General features: G+C 32.9%; 1 protein-coding gene across 5 annotated transcripts; it reads left to right on the forward strand.

The window, feature by feature from the left end:
• Nucleotides 1-1,956: 1,956 nt before the first annotated feature.
• LOC141679100 (sodium/hydrogen exchanger 8-like) lies at nucleotides 1,957-19,899 on the forward strand. Of its 5 annotated transcripts, XM_074485614.1 has the most exons (24): nucleotides 2,867-2,998; nucleotides 3,208-3,258; nucleotides 3,421-3,512; nucleotides 4,034-4,137; nucleotides 4,297-4,374; nucleotides 4,448-4,605; nucleotides 4,836-4,937; nucleotides 5,010-5,127; nucleotides 5,451-5,503; nucleotides 5,581-5,646; nucleotides 6,813-6,857; nucleotides 7,814-7,869; nucleotides 11,162-11,346; nucleotides 12,297-12,344; nucleotides 13,351-13,458; nucleotides 14,284-14,515; nucleotides 16,133-16,435; nucleotides 17,048-17,145; nucleotides 17,351-17,482; nucleotides 17,603-17,821; nucleotides 17,933-18,139; nucleotides 18,349-18,613; nucleotides 18,891-19,195; nucleotides 19,471-19,899. In XM_074485614.1, exons 5-24 carry the CDS (start codon nucleotides 4,303-4,305, stop codon nucleotides 19,522-19,524), a joined length of 2,826 nt encoding a protein of 941 aa, XP_074341715.1. In that variant the 5' UTR covers nucleotides 2,867-2,998; nucleotides 3,208-3,258; nucleotides 3,421-3,512; nucleotides 4,034-4,137; nucleotides 4,297-4,302; the 3' UTR covers nucleotides 19,525-19,899. The 5 variants fall into 5 exon arrangements, with proteins under 5 accessions (XP_074341693.1, XP_074341698.1, XP_074341704.1 ...); XM_074485592.1 differs by lacking the exons at nucleotides 2,867-2,998; nucleotides 4,034-4,137 and adding an exon at nucleotides 1,957-2,186; XM_074485597.1 differs by lacking the exons at nucleotides 2,867-2,998; nucleotides 4,034-4,137 and adding an exon at nucleotides 1,957-2,186 and having other exon boundaries at nucleotides 18,921-19,195.
• The last annotated feature ends 1,338 nt before the right edge of the window (nucleotides 19,900-21,237 follow it).

Consider the following 21,237-nt stretch of genomic DNA (forward strand, 5'->3'; position numbering starts at 1 on the left):
TTAATTCAGTAAAATAATATTAGAACATATATTTTACTTTACCTTTTACTTAACAAATTGGTCCACGAAAAATTAGAGAGTTGATAGTAAACAAGACACAAAAATAAAAAAAAGTGAACTTCACCTTTTTATTATAGATATAAACTCTTAGCAGAAAGCAAAATAAAAATTGAAAAGAAACTGATTTTAACTGCGTCGTGACATTGGGGTTCCCAGGAAATAAAAATAATAATAAAATGAAGAAGTAGTTAGAACTCCTGAAATACTGGTAGTGAGTTTGCAGTGAATATGTATGTATGCCAAGATTTATTGTTTCGTGGCCAAGTCTGAAAAAATAATATTATACATATTTTATCGGGGAGTATATGTGGCAAAATGGGTTTGGATTCGAATAAATAAATCGAAATACATGAAATAGAGATCCAATCTGAGATCTGGAATATATAATTCAATAATTATCCGAAAATTAATTTAAACCGTTTATAAAATTATCTGAACTGAAAATTTAACTAAATATGATATGAAATACTAGAATCGATCAAAATCGAATAATATATTATTTAATCACATTGTTTTTGTAAAAGTACATTTTAATTATATTAAAATACATTTCAATTATATTAAAAATGCTACATTTAATATTTTTCTAAGTCTCACATATTGAAAAAAATGAATAAATTATGATTCGAAAATATATGAACTTTATTCAGCCTGAACCGAATTTTTTCCGATCGTAATCTTAATTTCATCTCGATTTTAATCTCAATTAGATACGAACTGAATAAAATAAGATACGAGAAAAAATGACTAAAACAACACATTTTTGGGACTAAATGACAAGAATACTTATTTTCAATATTTTGACCATTTTTACCAATCAAATACCCATTCGCACATTGGGTATCTCAAAAATTTTATTTTCTTATTTTCTTGTGTAAAAAAGCATTTGTTAAAAAAAAGTTTTAAAAAAATTTGGTTGAAATACCTACTCTGAGAATGGGTATTAAGGCATATAACCAATATATATAACCAATATGAGAAAGCGTCCTTTATATATCCAGTCTCAAAAAATATATTTTAATTTTAAAATAATATAAACAATTATGTTAAATACTCGGTCTGAGATTGCGTATTTCAAATAACCAATCCGAGAAAGCGTATTTCGTCGATATTTTTTGCCACATTTCTCAAATTTGATATTTTGGTCACCAATTTCAAAAATTACAGTATTTTTGACTATCATCCAAGATAAATAATCTCTGAATATAACGTAAGCCGAAAATAAAATCGATTCGAAACCAATTTGGTTTCTTTATTCGAGAAATGGAACAAAATGTCACCATTTCAGTAAAAAATGCCCAAAATATCACTTCTGAAAATTATGACCCAAAATGTCAATTCAAAACGGATTATTGTGTATCGTTTAGAAAATAGAGCAAAACGCTATATAATGTAACGTTTAACCTCTTTTTTTTAATTATGTACAAGACGCTAGACTATGTTGTAGCGTTAGTATTGTAGGTTGTTTGTTTGTTTTTTTTTTAATTTTTTTAACCATTTATTGTATATTATTTTGTGACTGGAAACACTTTACACTTTTAACAGTCAGTTTTAAATTAATATTTTTAAATTTAATGGCGTACCCTAATTTAACAATCTTTAAATTTTTAGGGTTCAGTATTCCCCTTTTGGGTTTTGAAAATATAAAAAAATTTGAATAAAAGACGCATCTAATTTAATAATTTTTAACATTTTAGGATTCTCCAATCCCCTTTTGAATTTTAGAAATATTAAAAAAATTAGATTAATAAATATTACACCGATTTATTAATAAATTAATACCATTTAAGACCATAATTATCAGAAATGACATTTCAGCTGAAAATGACATTTAGGGTCTCTTTATTCTTCATACATAACCCACCACATATTGACACACATGTACGTAAACATACACATAACATAACCCACATGTTCTACTCACTCTAATATCGTTAAATTAAGTGAACTCAACGGAGTTGAAAAGAATTCCGGGACGAAAATGGGATCAATATCCAGCGAAACCGCAATAATATTCGTGGGAATATGTCTATTGTTGGGAATAGCATCACGTCAATTACTTAAAGGAACCAGGGTTCCGTACACTGTTGCTCTTCTTATTCTCGGCATCGCTCTCGGTTCCATTGGTACATTCTTCCTTTTACTTTTTCCTGTTTTTTTTGTGCTTCTTCGTAAATGTAATCAACTACGAATACTTTTCGAATATTAATATAAGATCCCGGTAAGTGCCTTTTTCTAATACCAAGGCCGGTAAAAGTTTTATATATTTTTTTAAGTTGGGCATATCACCTTTAGGTAAATGAGATTATAAGAATAAAGGATGTTATAATAATTAGTTGCATGAAATCTTATAAAAATTGGGAATTGGAGTGGTGAAAGTACTGATTTAGGATTTAAATATGATGATTTTTTTTGTGGCAGGACTTGTTAAACTCATTTGTGAATATATTGGGTGTAGAAATTTCATAAGACGTAAACTAAGTGTAGCTACTAATGTTTTAACATTTGGATGGATCGTCTTCACTTTCCACATTTGTTTTGTTGGCATATAAGTTGCTTCGACATATAATACGAGAAAATTGATTTAGTCAATACTCTTACCCGGTTATAGGGAGACATGTCCCAATAAGAGATGGACAAATGTTTGTTTTAGTGCCTCTCAAGTAGAAAATTATCTCTCTTCCATAAAGCCATTAATTAGAGAAAATTGACATTGAGACACTGCAATTGTGAAAATTATGAAACAAAATTACAAATTTTCATTGACGTGCTGTCATGTGGAGTGTTCGAACACAAAAAAGTAAGATCCTAGTGAGTCCTCCTTCTAAAGCCTTATGGTTTTAGGAGAACTGGTAACTTAACACGGAGACTTATCATTCACATACACTTCCAAACTTGTTGGATTCCTCGTGGATGACCCCTTTGCCGATCATTTGAAGTTCGTGTGATCTAACTTGCTTTTTCTTTTTGCTAATGACTTTAAAGTTTTTTTAAAATCCATGCAAACACTTGAAGTCGAGATTTATTTTGTATGAAATTAATAAATTTTATGTGTATGATCTCTAACTTGTATTATTCAGTAAATTGACTTTATGCAATAACTCCGTATGCAGTGGATAAGTTAACATTTAATGAATTAATACGCAGAATATGGTACAAAACATCACTTGGGAAAGATTGGGGATGGCATCCGTCTTTGTAAGTTAAATTCACCTTAGCTGAATTTTTATCTGTCACTATGTGAAAATTACATCTTGATGCTTACTTTATTCACTTATCATACTATTTCTAGAAGTACAATTATATGACTTGCCTGCGGTTATAGGAACTAGTTTATGTCTTAATTTTATTAGTCTTCAGGGGCGAATATCGATCCTGACCTTCTACTAGCTGTTTTCCTACCCGGTCTTCTTTTTGAGAGTTCATTTACAATGGAGGTGCACCAAATAAAGGTTACTTCTCATCATATTTCTTTGTTTTAATATATATGCTTTTATACAATTATATATTCTTATAATTGAGCACATCTGGCACTAGAACATAATTACTATCTTATCAGATATTAGAATTTAATTGGCAGTTGAGTATTAACAGGAATTTAATTGCTTCTTAGACTTGTGTAATAATTTTGGAACTTCTCCAATACCGTGTTTTTTACTAAAGCAAGTCAGTCTGCAGATGCGATCTAAGATGACGATTTTTGTGGTATATTTTAAGAGTATCATTTAGTTGAAAACATTATGAAAGATGCAAAACACATTTTTAAAAGTATGGATTAGATTGAAGTTTAAGGAACCATTAAGTCTCAGGAATGTAGCTCCTTTAGTCCTCTCATGCTCAAACTCTTATTGAATTTATGCATTTGAGGCATGCAATTGCTCGGAAGGTTTGTTCTGATAGAATTTAGAAAATCCTTAATTGCCACCTCTAGTAATGTGTCTCTCAAGTGAATGATACAGTTCATTGTTGTCAGTGCATTAACTTCAAACAGATCAAACAAGCGTCACAAATTTTATCCGTCAACCAGCACATTTAAAAGATCATTTCATTTTGACCATCACCTTTGTTGCAATCGGGGTATGTTGTCATCTCTTGGCTCAATGTGATTGCTTATCTTTATAACTGATTCACTGCAAGTTTACTTGAGCACTGGGTTAAGTGTTTGCATTGACGCCATTTTTATTGATTCAGTTTATCACTTTGAGTGAACGAGGTTGTCACCTCTCTTTATTGCAGAAATGTATGGTACAAATGCTTCTGCTTGCTGGGCCTGGGGTGCTGATATCAACCTTCCTCCTTGGAGCTGCTATAAAGGTTTGCTGAACCTTGGAGTGTCCTGTGCATCTCTTCATTATTTTAGTGCTGATGTAGCAAAATATTGCTGCAGCTAATATTTCCCTATAACTGGAGCTGGACAACGTCATTGTTGCTTGGAGGACTTCTAGGTGCAACTGATCCTGTTGCTGTTGTGGCCCATTTAAAGGAGCTTGGCGCAAGTAAAAAACTGAGTACTATGATCGAAGGAGAATCAGTGATGAATGATGGGTATCAAACATATTTGTCCACTATTATCTATTTTGGTTTTGTAGATATCTTGTATTCTACTTGCCTGTTGACGAAAGTCATGAGTTGTCAATAAGCCAGCATGATTGCAAGTTACTCACTTACATCAGCTTGCTTTAATATATTTCCTTTGGATGTAGTGGTCATTTGAATTACCTTGTCCTTAACATAATTGCATCTACTTTAGCAAGTATATATGTTTCCACCTCCAGGATTGCAATTGTGGTCTTCCAACTATTTTTTCGAATGGCCACGGGATCAAGCATGAACTGGGTTGCTGTTGCAAAATTTTTGGCACAAGTTTCTCTTGGAGCGTATGCATACTTGCTCTCAATCAACATTAGAGACATATGAACTTGTTCTGATTTAATTGTTTCTAAATTCAGTGTAGGCATAGGTATTGCATTTGGGTTAGCATCTGTTTTGTGGCTTAAATATGTATTCAATGACACAGTGATAGAGATCACACTAACACTTGCTGTGAGCTACATTGCTTACTTCACTGTAAGTAAATCTCAATGAATTAATACATTCATCAACTCATTATCATATTCATGCTTGTTAACCTGAATATGTTTTATTTTATTTTTCCTATGTTACTCGGACTCGGCTATAAGTGTCCGACATGGATACACGTCCAAGTGTCATACTCGGAAACTTTTTGAAAAATGTACATGTTTTTGGCTTAAAATAAGTGTCCAAGTCCGAATGTCCATGTTCGAGTGTCGAATGTCCGACACGGGCACTTCAAGGTAAAATGAAGAGTCCGAGTAATATAGGTTTTTTTCCCTTACTGTGTAGACTTAACTAAATTTCCTCTATTATAGGCACAAGAGTGGCTTGATGTTTCTGGTATCTTGACAGTTATGACATTGGGCATGTAAGCCAGAGTTCATTTTACAAAGTTTCTGTAGGGTGTATTAGAATTGATATCTCAAAAGTATCATTTATGCTCAGGTTCTATGCTGCAGTTGCTAGGACTGCTTTTAGGGGTGACGGTCAGCAAAGCTTGCACCATTTTTGGTACTGCTCTTTGATTTTCATTTTATGCGGCTTTTGACATTAGCTTAAAGCAGAGATATCAGTACACCCACAAATAAATTTATATATGCGTCATTTGAACTATGCAGTACGAACATGGTATTCCTACTCGTCCTAAAAGACAAAAGGAAAAAAAGAACATAGTACTCTTACATTTTAACAGAGACTCGCTAGTATTGGATTGTAAAACTTTAATTTTCTACTACTTTACTTCTGTCAAGTCTATTTAAGTTTGAATATATTCTTGGACAAGTACTAATTATAATTGCTCACATAACGCGTAGTACTACATTTTATACCATGCACATAACAACATTCTTTTTTCAGTCTCTCAAACTGAGGCATCCGTGTCTGGTTACAAGTGCATGTGGTATAATATTTAGTTACATATTAACTAGCCTTTCATCGTAAATATCGAACCATGAAGCTTGTGTAAGATGTAAACAACCCTTATGGTAGCTCAACTGTTTTCAGAAATTAATATTTCCAATGCGCCTTAATATAGTAATTCTATTATCAGGGACCAAAAGATCTGCTTGCTATGTGTTCACTAAGCTTCTGGGTCTATTTACTATTTGTCTTTGTAAGAATCCAGGCATGATGAATTAGGTGCTGCGCCTATCTCAACCCTAAAAACTCGTGAACATACAAACTCGTGAATTGCTTCAAATTCTCCCATAAATTTCACCTGCCTACTTTCTCTCAGGCTCTTAGGTCTGGTATCACTTTTTAGGTGGTATTGGCTGCCCCTTCCCACAACCACTGTAATACAACCTGACATAAAATATATATGTGTGTGTGTGTGTGCGCGCTCTCCAGCTTAAAGAGGAGCGTTACTGAACCATACTTATCACTAGCCGGTAATTAGCTTGTCATTTAGAATTCCCGTGCTTGGTAGGTTTGCTTACACTTATTAGTTTATGCATATGAAGATATTGTGACTCGATTTAATTTGTTGTATGCTTAAAACAACATAGCACTGGTTTCTTTAGTGTTCATTTAAAACCAAGAAATTCTCACTACATGGTTTGGATGTTATGGTACTTGTCTTTTCTGCCTAGGTTTTTTCTGTAAATGCTTGAACATGCTATCTTTACTTTAAGAAATTCAGCTTACTCATAATAAATATTTTTTGACCACCTTTTCAGGGAAATGATTGCCTATATTGCTAATACATTGATATTCATCTTAAGGTATATGTTCCTGATAATTACATATAGTATTGTTTATAAAGGCAGTAAAGGTTTAGGTCCATGCATTGCATATACTAATATCTGTGAAGGCGGTAAAGGTTCTGCTCCATGCATTGCATGCAACAATCATTTCAAATATAATTTATGTCGTTATCCCACTATTTTAACTTTCACACTCTTCATCTTGCACTCTTCTTTAGTAATACTAAAGATTCATCAAGATAAAATAGTGAAGCACCATGAGGAGCCTTTTCTCTGCTATTTGGATGTTATACTGAATCGGTCCAGAAAGGGAGAAATTATTTGTGTGTGCCATGTTATTTGTCCTATGTTTCAAATTTCTAATGTTATTTACCGACAATTATGGAGGTTTCGTAGAAGGCCTATTTATCCCAAATAACTCTGTATCTTGGAGACTTGAGATTTAATCCAGTGACATTTAACATTACAATGATAGTTTTTTTTTGTTTTTTTGAAAAATGTCGTAGTATATGATAATAATGGAGTGACAATAATGGAGTGACGAGCACATTAGTTGACACTGGTTCTATTTAGTCACACAAAACCCTTATTTAAAGGATGGCGAATTTAAGCTTTTCATATTACCCCATATTAATAATAATCACACTCCTTAGCCCTTAAATATATTATTGTGAATAGAAATAACAAGAAAGTCTCTCATGCAACACGCACATCTAAGTAATGTTGTTTGATGAAAAAGTTGTGGTAGTAACCTGTTTTTGTACTTTATTTTTCCGAATTTCATGACCATCTTATTTCTTATAATCATTCACTAGGACACCACAACAAATTACAATATAATTTAGCATTCATGTAACATTGGTATTATAATGTTTTCTAAATGATTACTTTTCTAGCGTGTTAAGGTAGATTAATTAGTTATTATATATTATATATGTGAAATAAGGTATTAAGGTTTCCATATTATTTTGCAGTGGGGTTGTTATAGCTGAAGGTGTTCTTGGAAACAGCACTGTCTTTAAAAGCCATGGTACGCCTATTCCCTCATGCATAACTACATCTTTTAGTTAAAAGTTGCAACAAAGAAATTCACCCTACAGATGAAAATTTTATTATAGTAAAACTTTCTTGACTCTAACCATAATTAAGATAATATTTTATACAACCATTTGGAGAAAGAGTCAAAATCGTTGTAGAATTAATATACCTAAAAATAATTGACATCAGCCATTGCTCGTAGCCTCATAGTAAATATTTTTTTAGAAATTCATTTATATTGCGGTGCTTTTGTTGTGTTTGGTTGGGGAGTATGACACTGGAGGTGGAGAAGGGAATGAAGTTTGTTTTTTAATCGGTAAAACCTTTAAAAATTTTCATTTATTCCTTTATTCCATATGTAGCGAATTAAACTAAAACTCAAACCTACAATTTGATATTAAATTCCATCATTCTTCCTACTTTTTTTCCAAACCTTATAAAAAATTCTCATTCCTTTATTTTCTGTTCAAATTTTCATCTGGCATCTTTGCTCTCCCTTTCAATTTTGTTTCAATTTTGTTCATAATTTTTCATTTCATCCCTCCATTCCATTTTCACCAACCAAATACCCCAAACGTAGCATTAGGGTTTGTATATACAATCCATTTTGAGTTTTACCATTTTGTTGGTAAACATATAAATGTTTACCCATATCTTCATTTTATTTGTAGCAAATTAAACTAAAGTTCAGACCTTGCCAATTTGAGGATGAATTTTTCATCTATATACTCATTTCCTTCCCAGACCTCATGTTTGGCACTCATGTTTTCTTTTTGGTCACTTTTTTTGTGTTGCATCCTTACTCCCGCTCTTCAAATTTTGTTCACAAATTTTCATTTCATTCATGTGTTATTCCATTTCTTGCATTATTGTTTGTATATATTATCCGCTTTGAGTTTAATATTAATTTATAAAAAGCTGTAGTAAGACTTATTTAAACATTTCTCATTTTTTAGTGCAAGTATTATCTAGATAGCAAATTACCCAAACAAATAAAAAAAATTGACCAAGCTCTTTTACCATGTTTTCGAGCTGATTCTGCCAATGTGAAAGATTTATACTATAAAGGACGTAATGGGATGGTACACTGAATTGATTTGTATACTTATTTTTAATGCGTAACAGGTAACATTAGGAACTATACATCTCAGGTCCTAATGGCTACTCAACAGAATTCACCCTTTAGCTTTAGTGAAACTTTCCTGTCGTGCAGCACCTTTAAGACAAACATCCACTTTAGCCAATCATGTTTTGTTATGATGTGTGACATCATCCTCTATCTTCCTTCCGTGTCATTCACAACACAAATACTTAAAACTTTCATTTTAGGTTCTCATTCTCATTGGTATCCTAACAAGTTTCTCCATAAATGCTGAATCATAGGGCAGGTCCCGTGCAAGTCTTGTTTCCAATGCGTCCAATCCATCTACTTCGCATCCTAAATTCAATAACTCTCTCTAAAGTAAGTCTAATATTATAATTAAGTAGTTAACAACGGTGATAGTTAGTTCAACTTTGAGCATCGTCTTTCTTAAAATAGATTGGCATCAGTATGCTAAATTTCCCCACCTCTAACAGTGTTAATATCGTGGTAGTTAGTGCGACTTTGAGCATCGCCTTTATTTTAAGAAATTGGCTTCAGTTTGCTAAGTTTCCACTTTAACATATTAAAGAGGTCATTAAGAGGTTTGTCAACTATTGTTCACCAACTCAGATAACACCATATCTCAACAGTTGGGCAAACATTCCGCTTATTCCCATCTTCTGTTAGACTCCCTTCACTTCCCCCTTATTGATAAAACTAATAGCGCCAGTGTCATGTGAAACATGTCGACCTTATTTTTGCTTTCCTCCTAATATAATCATCTTTTTTTATCACTTGTTCATTCTCGTCCCTAATAGACCTAACAGATGCAAAATCTCGTGGCCTTGTATCTCAAGCTTTCACTAGTTTGAAAATTGTGTTTTCCTCCTCCTTGGTGTCTAGAAGTCCTCGCTTTTTTGCTGCTCTTTTGGTTTTCTTATACAATTCTTTACTTGTTTTCATAAACACATCTTTCTTCGTATTTGTTTCTTCCCCCTCTTGGCCAATGTCCAAGTCCTTGGAAAGAGTTTGTTCTTGCATCTTTTCACTACACCACGAAGCCTCCTTTCAATTATGAAACTTCCTCATGTTTACCCCCAATGCCCCATTAGCCAAATTCCTCATTTAACTTATTAATTATGTACGCTTTTACAGCACGTGTTTCGCGATTATTAAAACTTAAATATGATAAATACTGTGTTTTACATTATTTTACTCTATGTATTTACATGTGTACCCTTTTATAACAGTATGTACATGAGGCCCATATGATAAATCCTTTGATATGAAGTGAAAGATTCATGCCGCCAGCAAGTAGCGTGAAAAATGAAACTTAAGTGAGTTCACAGATTGCACATGTCTTGCATGGATTGACAAAGAAACTTCCGACACATCACACATGAATGCATAAATGCAAAGCTGTTTGCATTTGTCTGATAATTACATTTCATATAATTACTGTCTCATGGATATGGGCCATATCTATTAATTGGGGTTCCAAAGTGCTCAAGAGGCCTTCCAGAGTTTTAATTATAGTTTTATGTGGATGCTTAAGTAGACTCTTTCAATTATATGTCTCATAAGCATTTGAGAATAAAGGATCAACATGGTAGAGGTCTCCTAATGCGCAAGAGGGGCGCCTTAAAGGTGTTATCGGCATAAGTGCTTAGAAAAAACAAAACATGGTAGAAGATTTATATCGTGTTATTGGGAAAATAAGTATCTAAATGGGGACTCCTAGTACAATGCAGATATGAGCATGGTTTTATGACCTTTAGACTCGTCACAACATGTCTGGTTCTTTAACTATTAATGGTTAAGAGAATGAAATGAGTTGCATGACATGGAGACAAAAACTGGGCTGAAGATTTCTTTGTTCGTTTTGAAGATAAAGTTCAGTATATGGAAGCATTGCAAGACCTTCACTAAGGGTAGAGTAGCAGAACATTGAAGCTTTACATTTTAACGCTAAAGGTGACATTTTTTCAAGTAAAGAAGTTAATTTAACTGTACTTTTCTTGAATACGAGACTTCCTAAAGTAGCACCACCACTTCAATTTTTTAAGCTAATCTTTTGAAAGAGTTTAAGATATTGGTGTTTTGCTTGCGCTGTAATTATTTTTAGCGTTCTCCTTTGTCAAATAGATATGTTCTGGTCTTTAAACATATTTATAGTCCTAACTTTGGTTGGTTGTTTCAGAATATTCTTGGGGCTACCTCATTCTCCTCTACCTGTTTGTTCAGATCTCACGTTTGGCGGTAGTTGCAGTATTGTATCCTTGTTTAAGATATTTTGGCTATGGTCTAAATTGGAGAGAAGCTACCATCCTTGTATGGTCTGGTTTGAGGGGAGCTGTATCACTTTCACTTTCGTTGTCAGTTAAGGCAAGTTTTCAAATCTTTGTTATATTAAAAGATAATATTTGATTAAAAGATGACGAGGATGATGATATTCATACACTAGCCATTGCAAACATAAGTTAAAGATTTCCAGATTGCAGATTCTGTGTTCAGTGTTCAAGTAATTAGTTTTCACAAATTACTTCATTGTATAGTTAGTGAATTTTTTTTGGTTACCAGGTGATTAGGATAATTGGCTACGCTTCAGTTTAATTATCAAACTTAGAAATTGCATTTGGACTTGATCACGATTATTTATACTAGCTTACAACCCTTGATTGGTTGTTCTTTTATGTTATAAATATTTTAATATTTTTTTAAATTTAAATCTGTTATTTTTTTAACTCGAGAACACACACATATGAATTTTTTTTCAACTCCATTTCTTTTAAAAATTAGAACCATGTTATTAAAAGTTTAATAAAAGTAAAAAATAAATAGAAAATTATCTAGGTTTAAGACATTAAGAGAACATTAAGTCATGTAGTTTAAGCAATTTTTTAGTGAGCATGTAATTATCAAATTCCGAACGTACACAATCGTAATATATAAATATATATATATATATATATGTAACTACTATATATATAACATTATTTTTGTAGTTGCTAATAATCGAATCCTTGATCTTTGAATTTTGTATTGATTTGTCTTGTTGTCAAGTATCAAACCATAGACCCTGGTAGTACTTTTGGACAGGATCCCTCTTAGGCTAAATATATAGTGGATAAAATTTATTTTTCTTGTAACTGAGATCAGATCCAAGACAAATCCACTTATCAGAACAAGTACATGGAAAGTTTCAAATTCTAGTTCAGCAGATGTACCAGTTGAATTCACATCATAGATAGGAATGTACTTTTCTTAGTTATGGATTAAATTCATGCATATAACATGAATCTTAATACTGACTTTTATACATTCTGGTGTTCCAGCGTTCTAGCGACAGTTCATCTTATATCAGCCCTGAGACAGGAATTTTGGTATGTTATGCTCTTATACATATCGAATAAACTGTTGAACTTTAACTTTTGAAACTAAATAATTTATGCCTTTACCGTCTATAATGAAGTTGGCTATGCAAATATTTGAGTTGACGGCATCAACTTCCGTGAGTAACATGTTGCACTACATAGTTTCTTACTGCACACTCCTAACTTCTCTGTCTAAAAGGGTTTAGTTGATTACCGTTGTCCAAATAATAGAGACTGTTTGAATTGACATATGAGTCAGAGTTTTTTTTTGTCCTCGGACCTCGAGTTATCTTTTGTTCTTAATTTTTATTTGGAGGTTCTCGAAACTTCATATATTTTCACACAAGTACTTCCTTTTTTGGTAATTATTCTACAGTGGATAGTGTATCCATCTCGAGAGAATGTATCTACCTGAAACCAATTATTTTAACAAGAGCAATTTTTTTACGACAAAATGCAAGACGTTTTGGACCTCTGTTTCTTTACATTTTAATTAGGCTTTATAACGATAGAGTTGGAATATTGAGATATTTTCTTCTCTCGTCTGTTTTTATTGGTTTTGATGTTTGGTATGTTTTGTAAAACAATTTACGGTGACGCTATACTTGCATTGAACAAAGTGTAAAACACATGGTTTTGCCATCGATAATGCTCTGAATTAGAAAATCACAATGATTTAGCAAATATATCAATATTTTTACAGTCAAGCTAACTTAAACTCTAATCCTTTTTTAAATTTCCAGTACAAGCATCTCATTATGTGCTTTAAATATGGCCAACCGTGTTTACCTTCTTAGACGGATTAAATCCGGAAAGTATGTACATTTAAAACATATATAAGATAAGTCTGGAGTATCAAATTTTGAATTGATATGGCTGCAAACTGTTGCTTGGCAAATTTTGTAGGTGCAAAGTTTATTACATGTCAGGGTAGCATACAGTGTATTGGGTTAACTGTTTACTTGATTCTATTCTACCACTCATATGCAAGACTTATATTCTTTCACTTTTGCAGTTTGTATTCTTTACAGGAGGAATAGTTTTCTTTACGCTTGTTTTGAATGGATCAACTACACAGTTTATCTTACATTTTCTAGATCTGGACAAGTTGTCAGCAGCCAAGGTAATGCGATCAATAACCTAGACAGGCTTTAAAGTGCATCAGTCAATCATATTATCTTTAGGTGATTTACAAATGACACGTGTAATACCTAAACTGCTTCAAACCAGAGTTACATTTATAGATCGTAGAATGAGCATATCCACCTAAACAATCCTGAATTAGAATATTGTATAGATAGTTAGTTGACTATTACAGCAGCTTATTTGTATAATAATTAAATTTTAAGCCAGATGAGCAGAAGCGCAAGTAAGGCGGACTCAAAGAAATACTCTACATTAAAAAGTAACAGTTCTTCATAAATGGCGCATATGGTTTTTTTTTCTTTTGTAAAGATATAGCTTGACAATTGAAGTGTAATGAAACAGATTGACTCTCATCTGGTTTATGTAACCGTGTTCTAAGTCTTCAAAATTCCGGACTAACCGACTGACAGCACTTTCTGTCTGGGTTGAGGCATTATGACGATCCCATGTCGAGTGCACTGGAGGAATTTGATAATTTGTCTTCTAATAATGAATCAAGAAATATAAACAGAATATCATGGTGTATTATATCACAGAATATCATGGTGTATTATATCACAACATCCGAACTCACTGATTTCAATTAGGCTTTTGACTTTGATTTAGACAGCAACCTCTCAAGTCACAGAGAATAATGAAGTTAATATCTTATAGGTTCTTATATTCTTATTTTTTAGGTTTTTGTTCAGTCTTTTTAATACATTTTCTCTCAGAATTTAGCTTATTGTTTGACACTTTGCAAATACTGCGATTAGCACCCTGTATGATTTAAGTATGTTTTATGACTGTTTTTTTGTCATAGAGGAGAATACTGGACTATACAAAATATGAAATGATGAACAAAGCTCTCGAGATATATGGTAAATTTGGCGATGACGAGGAATTAGGACCTGCCGACTGGCCTACAGTTAAAAAATATATTGCAACTGTATCTGATGTCGAGGGAGAGCAAGCCCATCCTCATACACAGTCCCACAGTGATGACAAGCTAGATCTTATGAACCTAGAAGATATACGCATAAGGTTCTTAAATGGTAATATTCCTTTTTACCTTTTTTATGTGCATCTTTATTGAACTTCAAATCTATTTAGCGTGTCTTAAAATTTCAAGGTCTTAGAAAGTTCTTAGAACTAAGAGCTTAGGTTTTCCCCTGGTCTCGAGTTCGAGGCTTGGATACACCCTTGTTCTTAAATTTTGCAAGGGCATTGTGATGGATTATTCCCAATTAAGACATATTCTGGAAATCCACGTCGCATGCCTAGAGTTTGTTCTTGAGTGAGGGGTTTAGGAAATCTTTACATTTTAGAGTAAACTTAATCTATAATCTAGTGGACAGAGAACCTTGTACCGATCAAATGGAGCGAGTTTGTAGAAAAGTGACTGTGAACAGTGTGGAATTCATAAATTATTTAAAATAAATATGATTTAATAAGTCAATTAGTATATAATATACCTTTACAAATTGTATATTACTATAAGTACATAAACAAAATATAGGAAAATGATTTTCCAGTTCTCTATTTCTCAAGAATGTACAAGAATCGATTCAGCACGATTGAACAAAGAAAGAGGTACTCATAAAACAGCCGTGTTTCTTTTAAATAAACAACTAAAGAATGTTAGTGGTTATCTCACACAACCAAATGTTATTTAATCTTAAAATCAGATAAAATGTACCCATCATTTACTTGATTAGTTGATTGCTATGTTACTCCAACTCTATATTTCAGCTAGAGTACCCATGTCGATTACTCGACACTTGGACATATATTTACACTCAACACTTTATTTTGGACCAACATATGCATAAATTGCAAACAAGTGCTGATTCCAACACCTAAACACATCAATATTGGACACTTCAAGTTCAAGCCGAGCCTTGGTCACATTGCTTAAATGTGTAGCTACAAAAGCAAATTCTATGAATTTAGATCAGTCGCGTGCATTTCTTATCTAACATGGTAGAGTCTATGGTGTCATATTGATGGCTAAGTCGTTTCTAGAGCGGGTTGCGTGGATTTTATGCAGCAGAAATTTACCACACATGCAGACACTTGGATGCTAGTTATCATAGTTATATGAGAGCATTGTACATATAAATTTATGAAATTCTTTTGTCTCAAACAACAAAGCAGTTTTGAAATAACTATTTATGGCGGAAAACTTATTGTCTATGTTATATGTGTTAGAATAATATAAGATCCTGGAAAGGACCATTCTCTAACACCTTAAGGTTTTAGAGTAACTGGTTCCTCAACATGGTATCAGAGCTCACGCTGGCAGAGGACTCAAGTTCGATCCCTGCCACCCCCAACATTTCTCACAATTTATGAGGGGGGCGAAAGGCAAATTTATTCCCCAAAGATGGGCGCCCGTGATCCACTCTTCGACCCATAAATGAAAGGGCCATTCTCTAACACCTTAAGGTTTTAGAGTAACCGGTTCCTCTACAATATGTAATTTATAATGATAAAATTTGTAGTCTATGTGCATTCTTTTTGGTATTTATAATTGTAGAAAGTCAAATATTAAATATGTATGTTGGAGTAACATCTACTCCAATCAGCTCAGTAATTGTTTGTACATCTTCTGTTGTGTGGTACTCCTGTGGTCAGTTTTGTTGCTAATTTACAGAACCATTCAATTCTAGGTGTACAAGCTGCTTACTGGGAAATGGTAGAGGAGGGAATTATAACACAAAAAATAGCAAATCTTTTGTTGCAGTCTGTTGATGAAGCATTGGACTTGGTATCTCAAGAGCCTCTTTCTGACTGGAAACGTTTAAAGGCAAATGTACATTTCCCAAACTATTACAAGTTTCTCCAGATAAGGTTGTTCCCTCGGAAACTTGTCAAATATTTCACTGTTGGAAGATTAGAATCAGCATGCTACATTTGTTCTGCTTTTCTACGTGCCCACAGAATTTCATGCCGGCAGCTACATGAATTTATTGGTAAGTATCTCAAACAGGATTTTAAATGTTGTTGGCTATTTGCAATTTCTTATCTATATTGGCGGTTTTGGGATTTCAATTCCTATCTTTGTTTTCCTGTCCGCCTAATCTTTCTGCATTTCACGTTATTACATAATATGTCCTTTAGAGAAATATGTCCTGTTTTCTCAATTAGAAAAGTAGTATGTATTACTATATACGAGCTATATCCTTGGTACAATGCAAAGGTCCTGCACCAGCAGAATAAAACTACCTCTGGTAAAACTAGTGTAGCATTGTAGCTTAAGTATTGAACATATCTAATCTGAAACAAAGTATTTATTGTCTTTGTGATGGATATAAATAACAAATGTCATTCATACTCAGTACACACGCACATATATATAAATACATATGAACATGCTACATACTTTTTAATGCATTAGATTTTTAGTATATGGGAAGGGAGGAGGTCAAGAGGTGAAGGATGGGAAGGAACAATTCTACTAGTGAATATCAACGAGTCCTCAACCTGTTGTATGTTTACTTTATTGATAAAGTTTTTTTGCTGAAATAAAATTTTTCCAAACTAATATTGACATCATTTATTTGCCTGTATTGTTCACCGTTCAGGTGAAAGTGAAGTTACATCTACTGTTTTTGGTGAAAGTGAAATAGAAAGAGAGGAGGCGAAGACGTTCCTGGAAGATGTTCGTGTTACATTTCCTCAGGTTCTTGGGAGTTTTACACTATCTTTGATTAACTTTCTGACTATATAGGTTACGCATTATAATTCCTTGCAGTTATACTTCGGAGTTAAATTTTGTATACAGGAACATATCATGTTAGGTCTTAGGTGTAGCTTGGGTCTAGTCTCCACCTATTTGGGGGAGGGGGATTCTAGATATTTAATTTTGTATTTGATATACATTTCAGGTTCTACACGTATTAAAAACAAGGCAGGTCACATATTCTGTATTAAAACATTTAAGTGATTATGTGCAAAATCTTGAGAAGGTTGGATTGTTAGAGAAAAAGGAAATTGTTCATCTTCATGATGCTGTACAGGTATCAGTTGGAATTTTTTTTAGTGATGATATATATTGTTTATGTGTGTTAATATGTTTATATTCTTAATTTTGCATGTTCTATGTATATTTCCTTTCCAACACGTCAATTGTACCCCAGATCGACGTGAAGAAGCTATTAAGAAATCCTCCTTTAGTTAAGATTCCAAAAGCACAAGACCTTGTTAGTGTAAATCCTCTATTGGGTGCCCTTCCTCCTACAATGTGTGAGAGACTTTTAGGGTCAACTAAACTGGCATTGAAATTACGTGGTTCAACACTATATAAGGAGGGAACCAATCCAAATGGCATCTGGATCATTTTGAATGGAGTAGTGGAGGTAACAATATAATATACAGTGATACAAGTAACCAAACATACAACATTTAACCTTATACTTTCACTGTTACAGTATTATTACCATGTCTAAAAGGATTATGTATTTATGCAGTGGGCAAGCAAGAGTATAAAAAATAAGCACTCTTTGCATCCAACATTTATACAGGGGAGTTTTTTGGGACTGTATGAGGTGGTGAATGGAAGACCTTATATCTGTGACATGATAACAGACTCCATTGTACTCTGTTTTTTTATTGAAGCAGAAAAGATACTTGCACTTCTTAGCTCAGATCCTGCAATAGAAGATTTCTTCTGGAAGGTCAGATTAGTAAAAAAGTTTATTTAATCTTGTCACTAAGGTACATCGTCATGCACATGAAGAAGTCGACAATGTTAAAATGTAGAGATGTAAATAGCATTTTCTAATATATGGCAACTCATTTTTCGAGTTAAAATTTGGATATACTTTTGATTGTGTAAAACTGTCTTTGTAGATTTTGAGATATATCAATTTTCTTATTTCTTCAGGAATGTGCAACTACTCTTGCTAGAATCCTGCTCCCACAAATATTCGAGAATATACCAATGCAAGAAGTTAGAGCTCTTGTTGCAGAAAATTTAACAATGAGAACGTATCTTAAAGAAGAAAGCATTGAAGTACCTCAGCATTTCATTGCTTTGTTATTGGAAGGATATATTAAAGGACAAGGGATTCAGGAGGAACTCATTGCAGCACCAGCAGCACTGATGCCTTTGTATGGCGATATGAGCTCCCCGGGATCAGAATTATCAGGTAAAACATCTTGTGGATATTTGCTCAGTACACCAATTTAGTGATAATGCATTGATATCTATTCTTTTATGTAGTTTCTTAATGGTAAGTGCAGTTAGAAGACGGTGAACAGATCTCACCTTTTAAGGATCAGATTTGTGTTTTTTTTTATCAGGCAAAAGATGTGCATTTTTAAATTTCTATATGAAGTAGAGTTATTTTAATCAGGCAAAAATTAAATTTAGTATATGGAATCTTCTAAATGTAAGTTTTATACCTATTTCTATTTTGTTTATAGACAATAAATTTGCGAGTTTTTTTCGTCAAGCATCTTGTTATCAAGTGGAGAGCAGAGCAAGAGTCGCCATGCTTAATATTGCTGCTTATGAAGCTAAAAGGTGCATTCAGAGAAGTTCTTCATTAGATTCAAATCTGAAAGATCATCCAACTCGATCTCAAATTAGAGAACATGGAGGTCTTATGACTTGGCCTGACCGATATTTCAAACCAACACAACCTCATGAGCATCCTATTGCAGAGACTAGTGAACATGCTGACAACTTATCTGTCAGGGCAGTGCAGCTAAGCATGTATGGCAGCGTGGTAAGTCAACTAATATTATGAATGTTTGTTAAATTGTGAGTGTAAATATGTTATTTTTATTTTTGTTTGTGTGCGCACAACTTGTATATATGTTTGTGTTCGCGGATGTGCCATTCAGTAGTGATTGCTACTTAAACGAGTAAATGCACTACGTCTTGTGTCCGTTGCAGTCCCAAACTCTGTTCTGCATCATTTTACCTTTTTTTTTTTTTTGCTAAATTAATATTTTACCTTTTTAACTCTCTTCAACTAACTTTATCATGTCGACTTGCTAGATTGACGACGATGAAACCGGAACACCTTCACAGGGATTTCCTGGAAATAAGTAAAAGCCATCTCACAGCTTGTCATATCTAACAGTTCCATCACCTCAAAGAGAAGCCTATTGTTTATTCCAAGTCGAAGGGAATACTACATTGGGCGAAGCGCCTAGTTGTAAACCTGCAGTTCCGGTTTCTACTACAGAAAAACTTATGATAACAGACTACTCAACTGACGAATCTGATCCGGAGGATAAAAGTATTGTAAGAATTTTTTTACAAAGTACATTATTATTTCTGCACGCTCAGTAGCCTTTTGTAGTCTTCTCCATGTACATTTATCATAGAAGTTTAAAGTGTCCTAGCTAAATTATGAAGGACAAGTCGACTGTACAAGTAACTTTAGCAAGTGTAAGGTAAGTAAAGTTATTTCACTTTCACTCATGCTACCGAGTTTTAAAAAGAAACGAAAGGGTCACTGTGTAGTTGGAACTTGCTTTTACTGCCAACGAATTTCATCGGCTTGATTTTGTGACTGTTTGGGTCGAGATGTGTTGGGTATGTAACAGCGAGGGTCTCTAAAATGTGAAAAAAGTAAACATTTTTATTAAACGGTGTGTATAATCAATCGCATAGCTGTGCTCATGACATCGTGAGCACGTTTTTGATTTTTAAAATCCACCCCTTCATCCATCAGTCATGACAGATGAGACAAGTGACATTTTGACACGATTCATAATATGTTCAAACTAATTTGTTTAGCTAAACAATTTTGAGATAAAATCGGGTAAAATGACTATTTCGTCATTGTAGTCAATGATAACTTGCAAGTGAGTCATCAAGTTAAAAAACTTTCCATCGCATCATGAACTTGTAATTAACTTGCAATCAGAATACTGAATTTCAGAATATCTGCACCGTTGTTAAAAATGTGTTGACCTTTAACAAAGACCGTTAAATTGTGTTATATCATCCTTAAATTTTCAAATTCATCACCTGTTAATTTTTGATTAGGTCACGTATCGGAAAAAAATTGAATATTGAAAATATAACCGAAATAATTCTTTTAAAAAAAACTGATATGACTTTTTAAATTGTAGTCGTTCAAAAATAATAATTTCCAAAATTATTGGTATCAATTTTTACTATTAGAAAAATTGATTTGAGAAATAAGATACTTTAAATGTTTTTTCACTTTACAAAATTATTAGCATACTATCTTTTATTTGACGTTATTTTATCGTACCGACCAACCTTATATAATATTTTATCAATTCTAAATTTATTTATATTTTAATCACACGGATAACATCAACACTATTAATGGAGGAAACAAAATTATTAGGAAAAACTGATATCTACATATTTGTTCACTTGTATCGATTATAAGTATATGAATTGAAATTGTACGTACGAATTTAAATTTAATTCAACCGTAACATTCTAGAAAAAATTAAAAAAAATTAAAGTATAAATTAAATGGTTATGCAAATTTAAATTTAGTTAAAGTGTGGTGCCATTATTCGGAGAAAAAATAATTAAACTGAAAATTGTGATATTTTTTTAAGTATATAAAATAAATGAGTATGTTCAGTTTTAAATTTAATATATTTTAAAATCAAATTTAGTTGATAACCTAATTGAAAATTGAGATGAAGTTAATGACCTAATTGAAAAATGAGATATATTTGAGAGTATGCCACGTCATTTTTCTGTTAGGTATTTTAACGAAACGACGACAATGATGAAATCATAAGTTTTAAAATGCGCAATGATGAATTC

Source organism: Apium graveolens, chromosome 1 (assembly GCF_009905375.1).
Source record: "Apium graveolens cultivar Ventura chromosome 1, ASM990537v1, whole genome shotgun sequence".
Classification (NCBI taxonomy): domain Eukaryota; kingdom Viridiplantae; phylum Streptophyta; class Magnoliopsida; order Apiales; family Apiaceae; genus Apium; species Apium graveolens.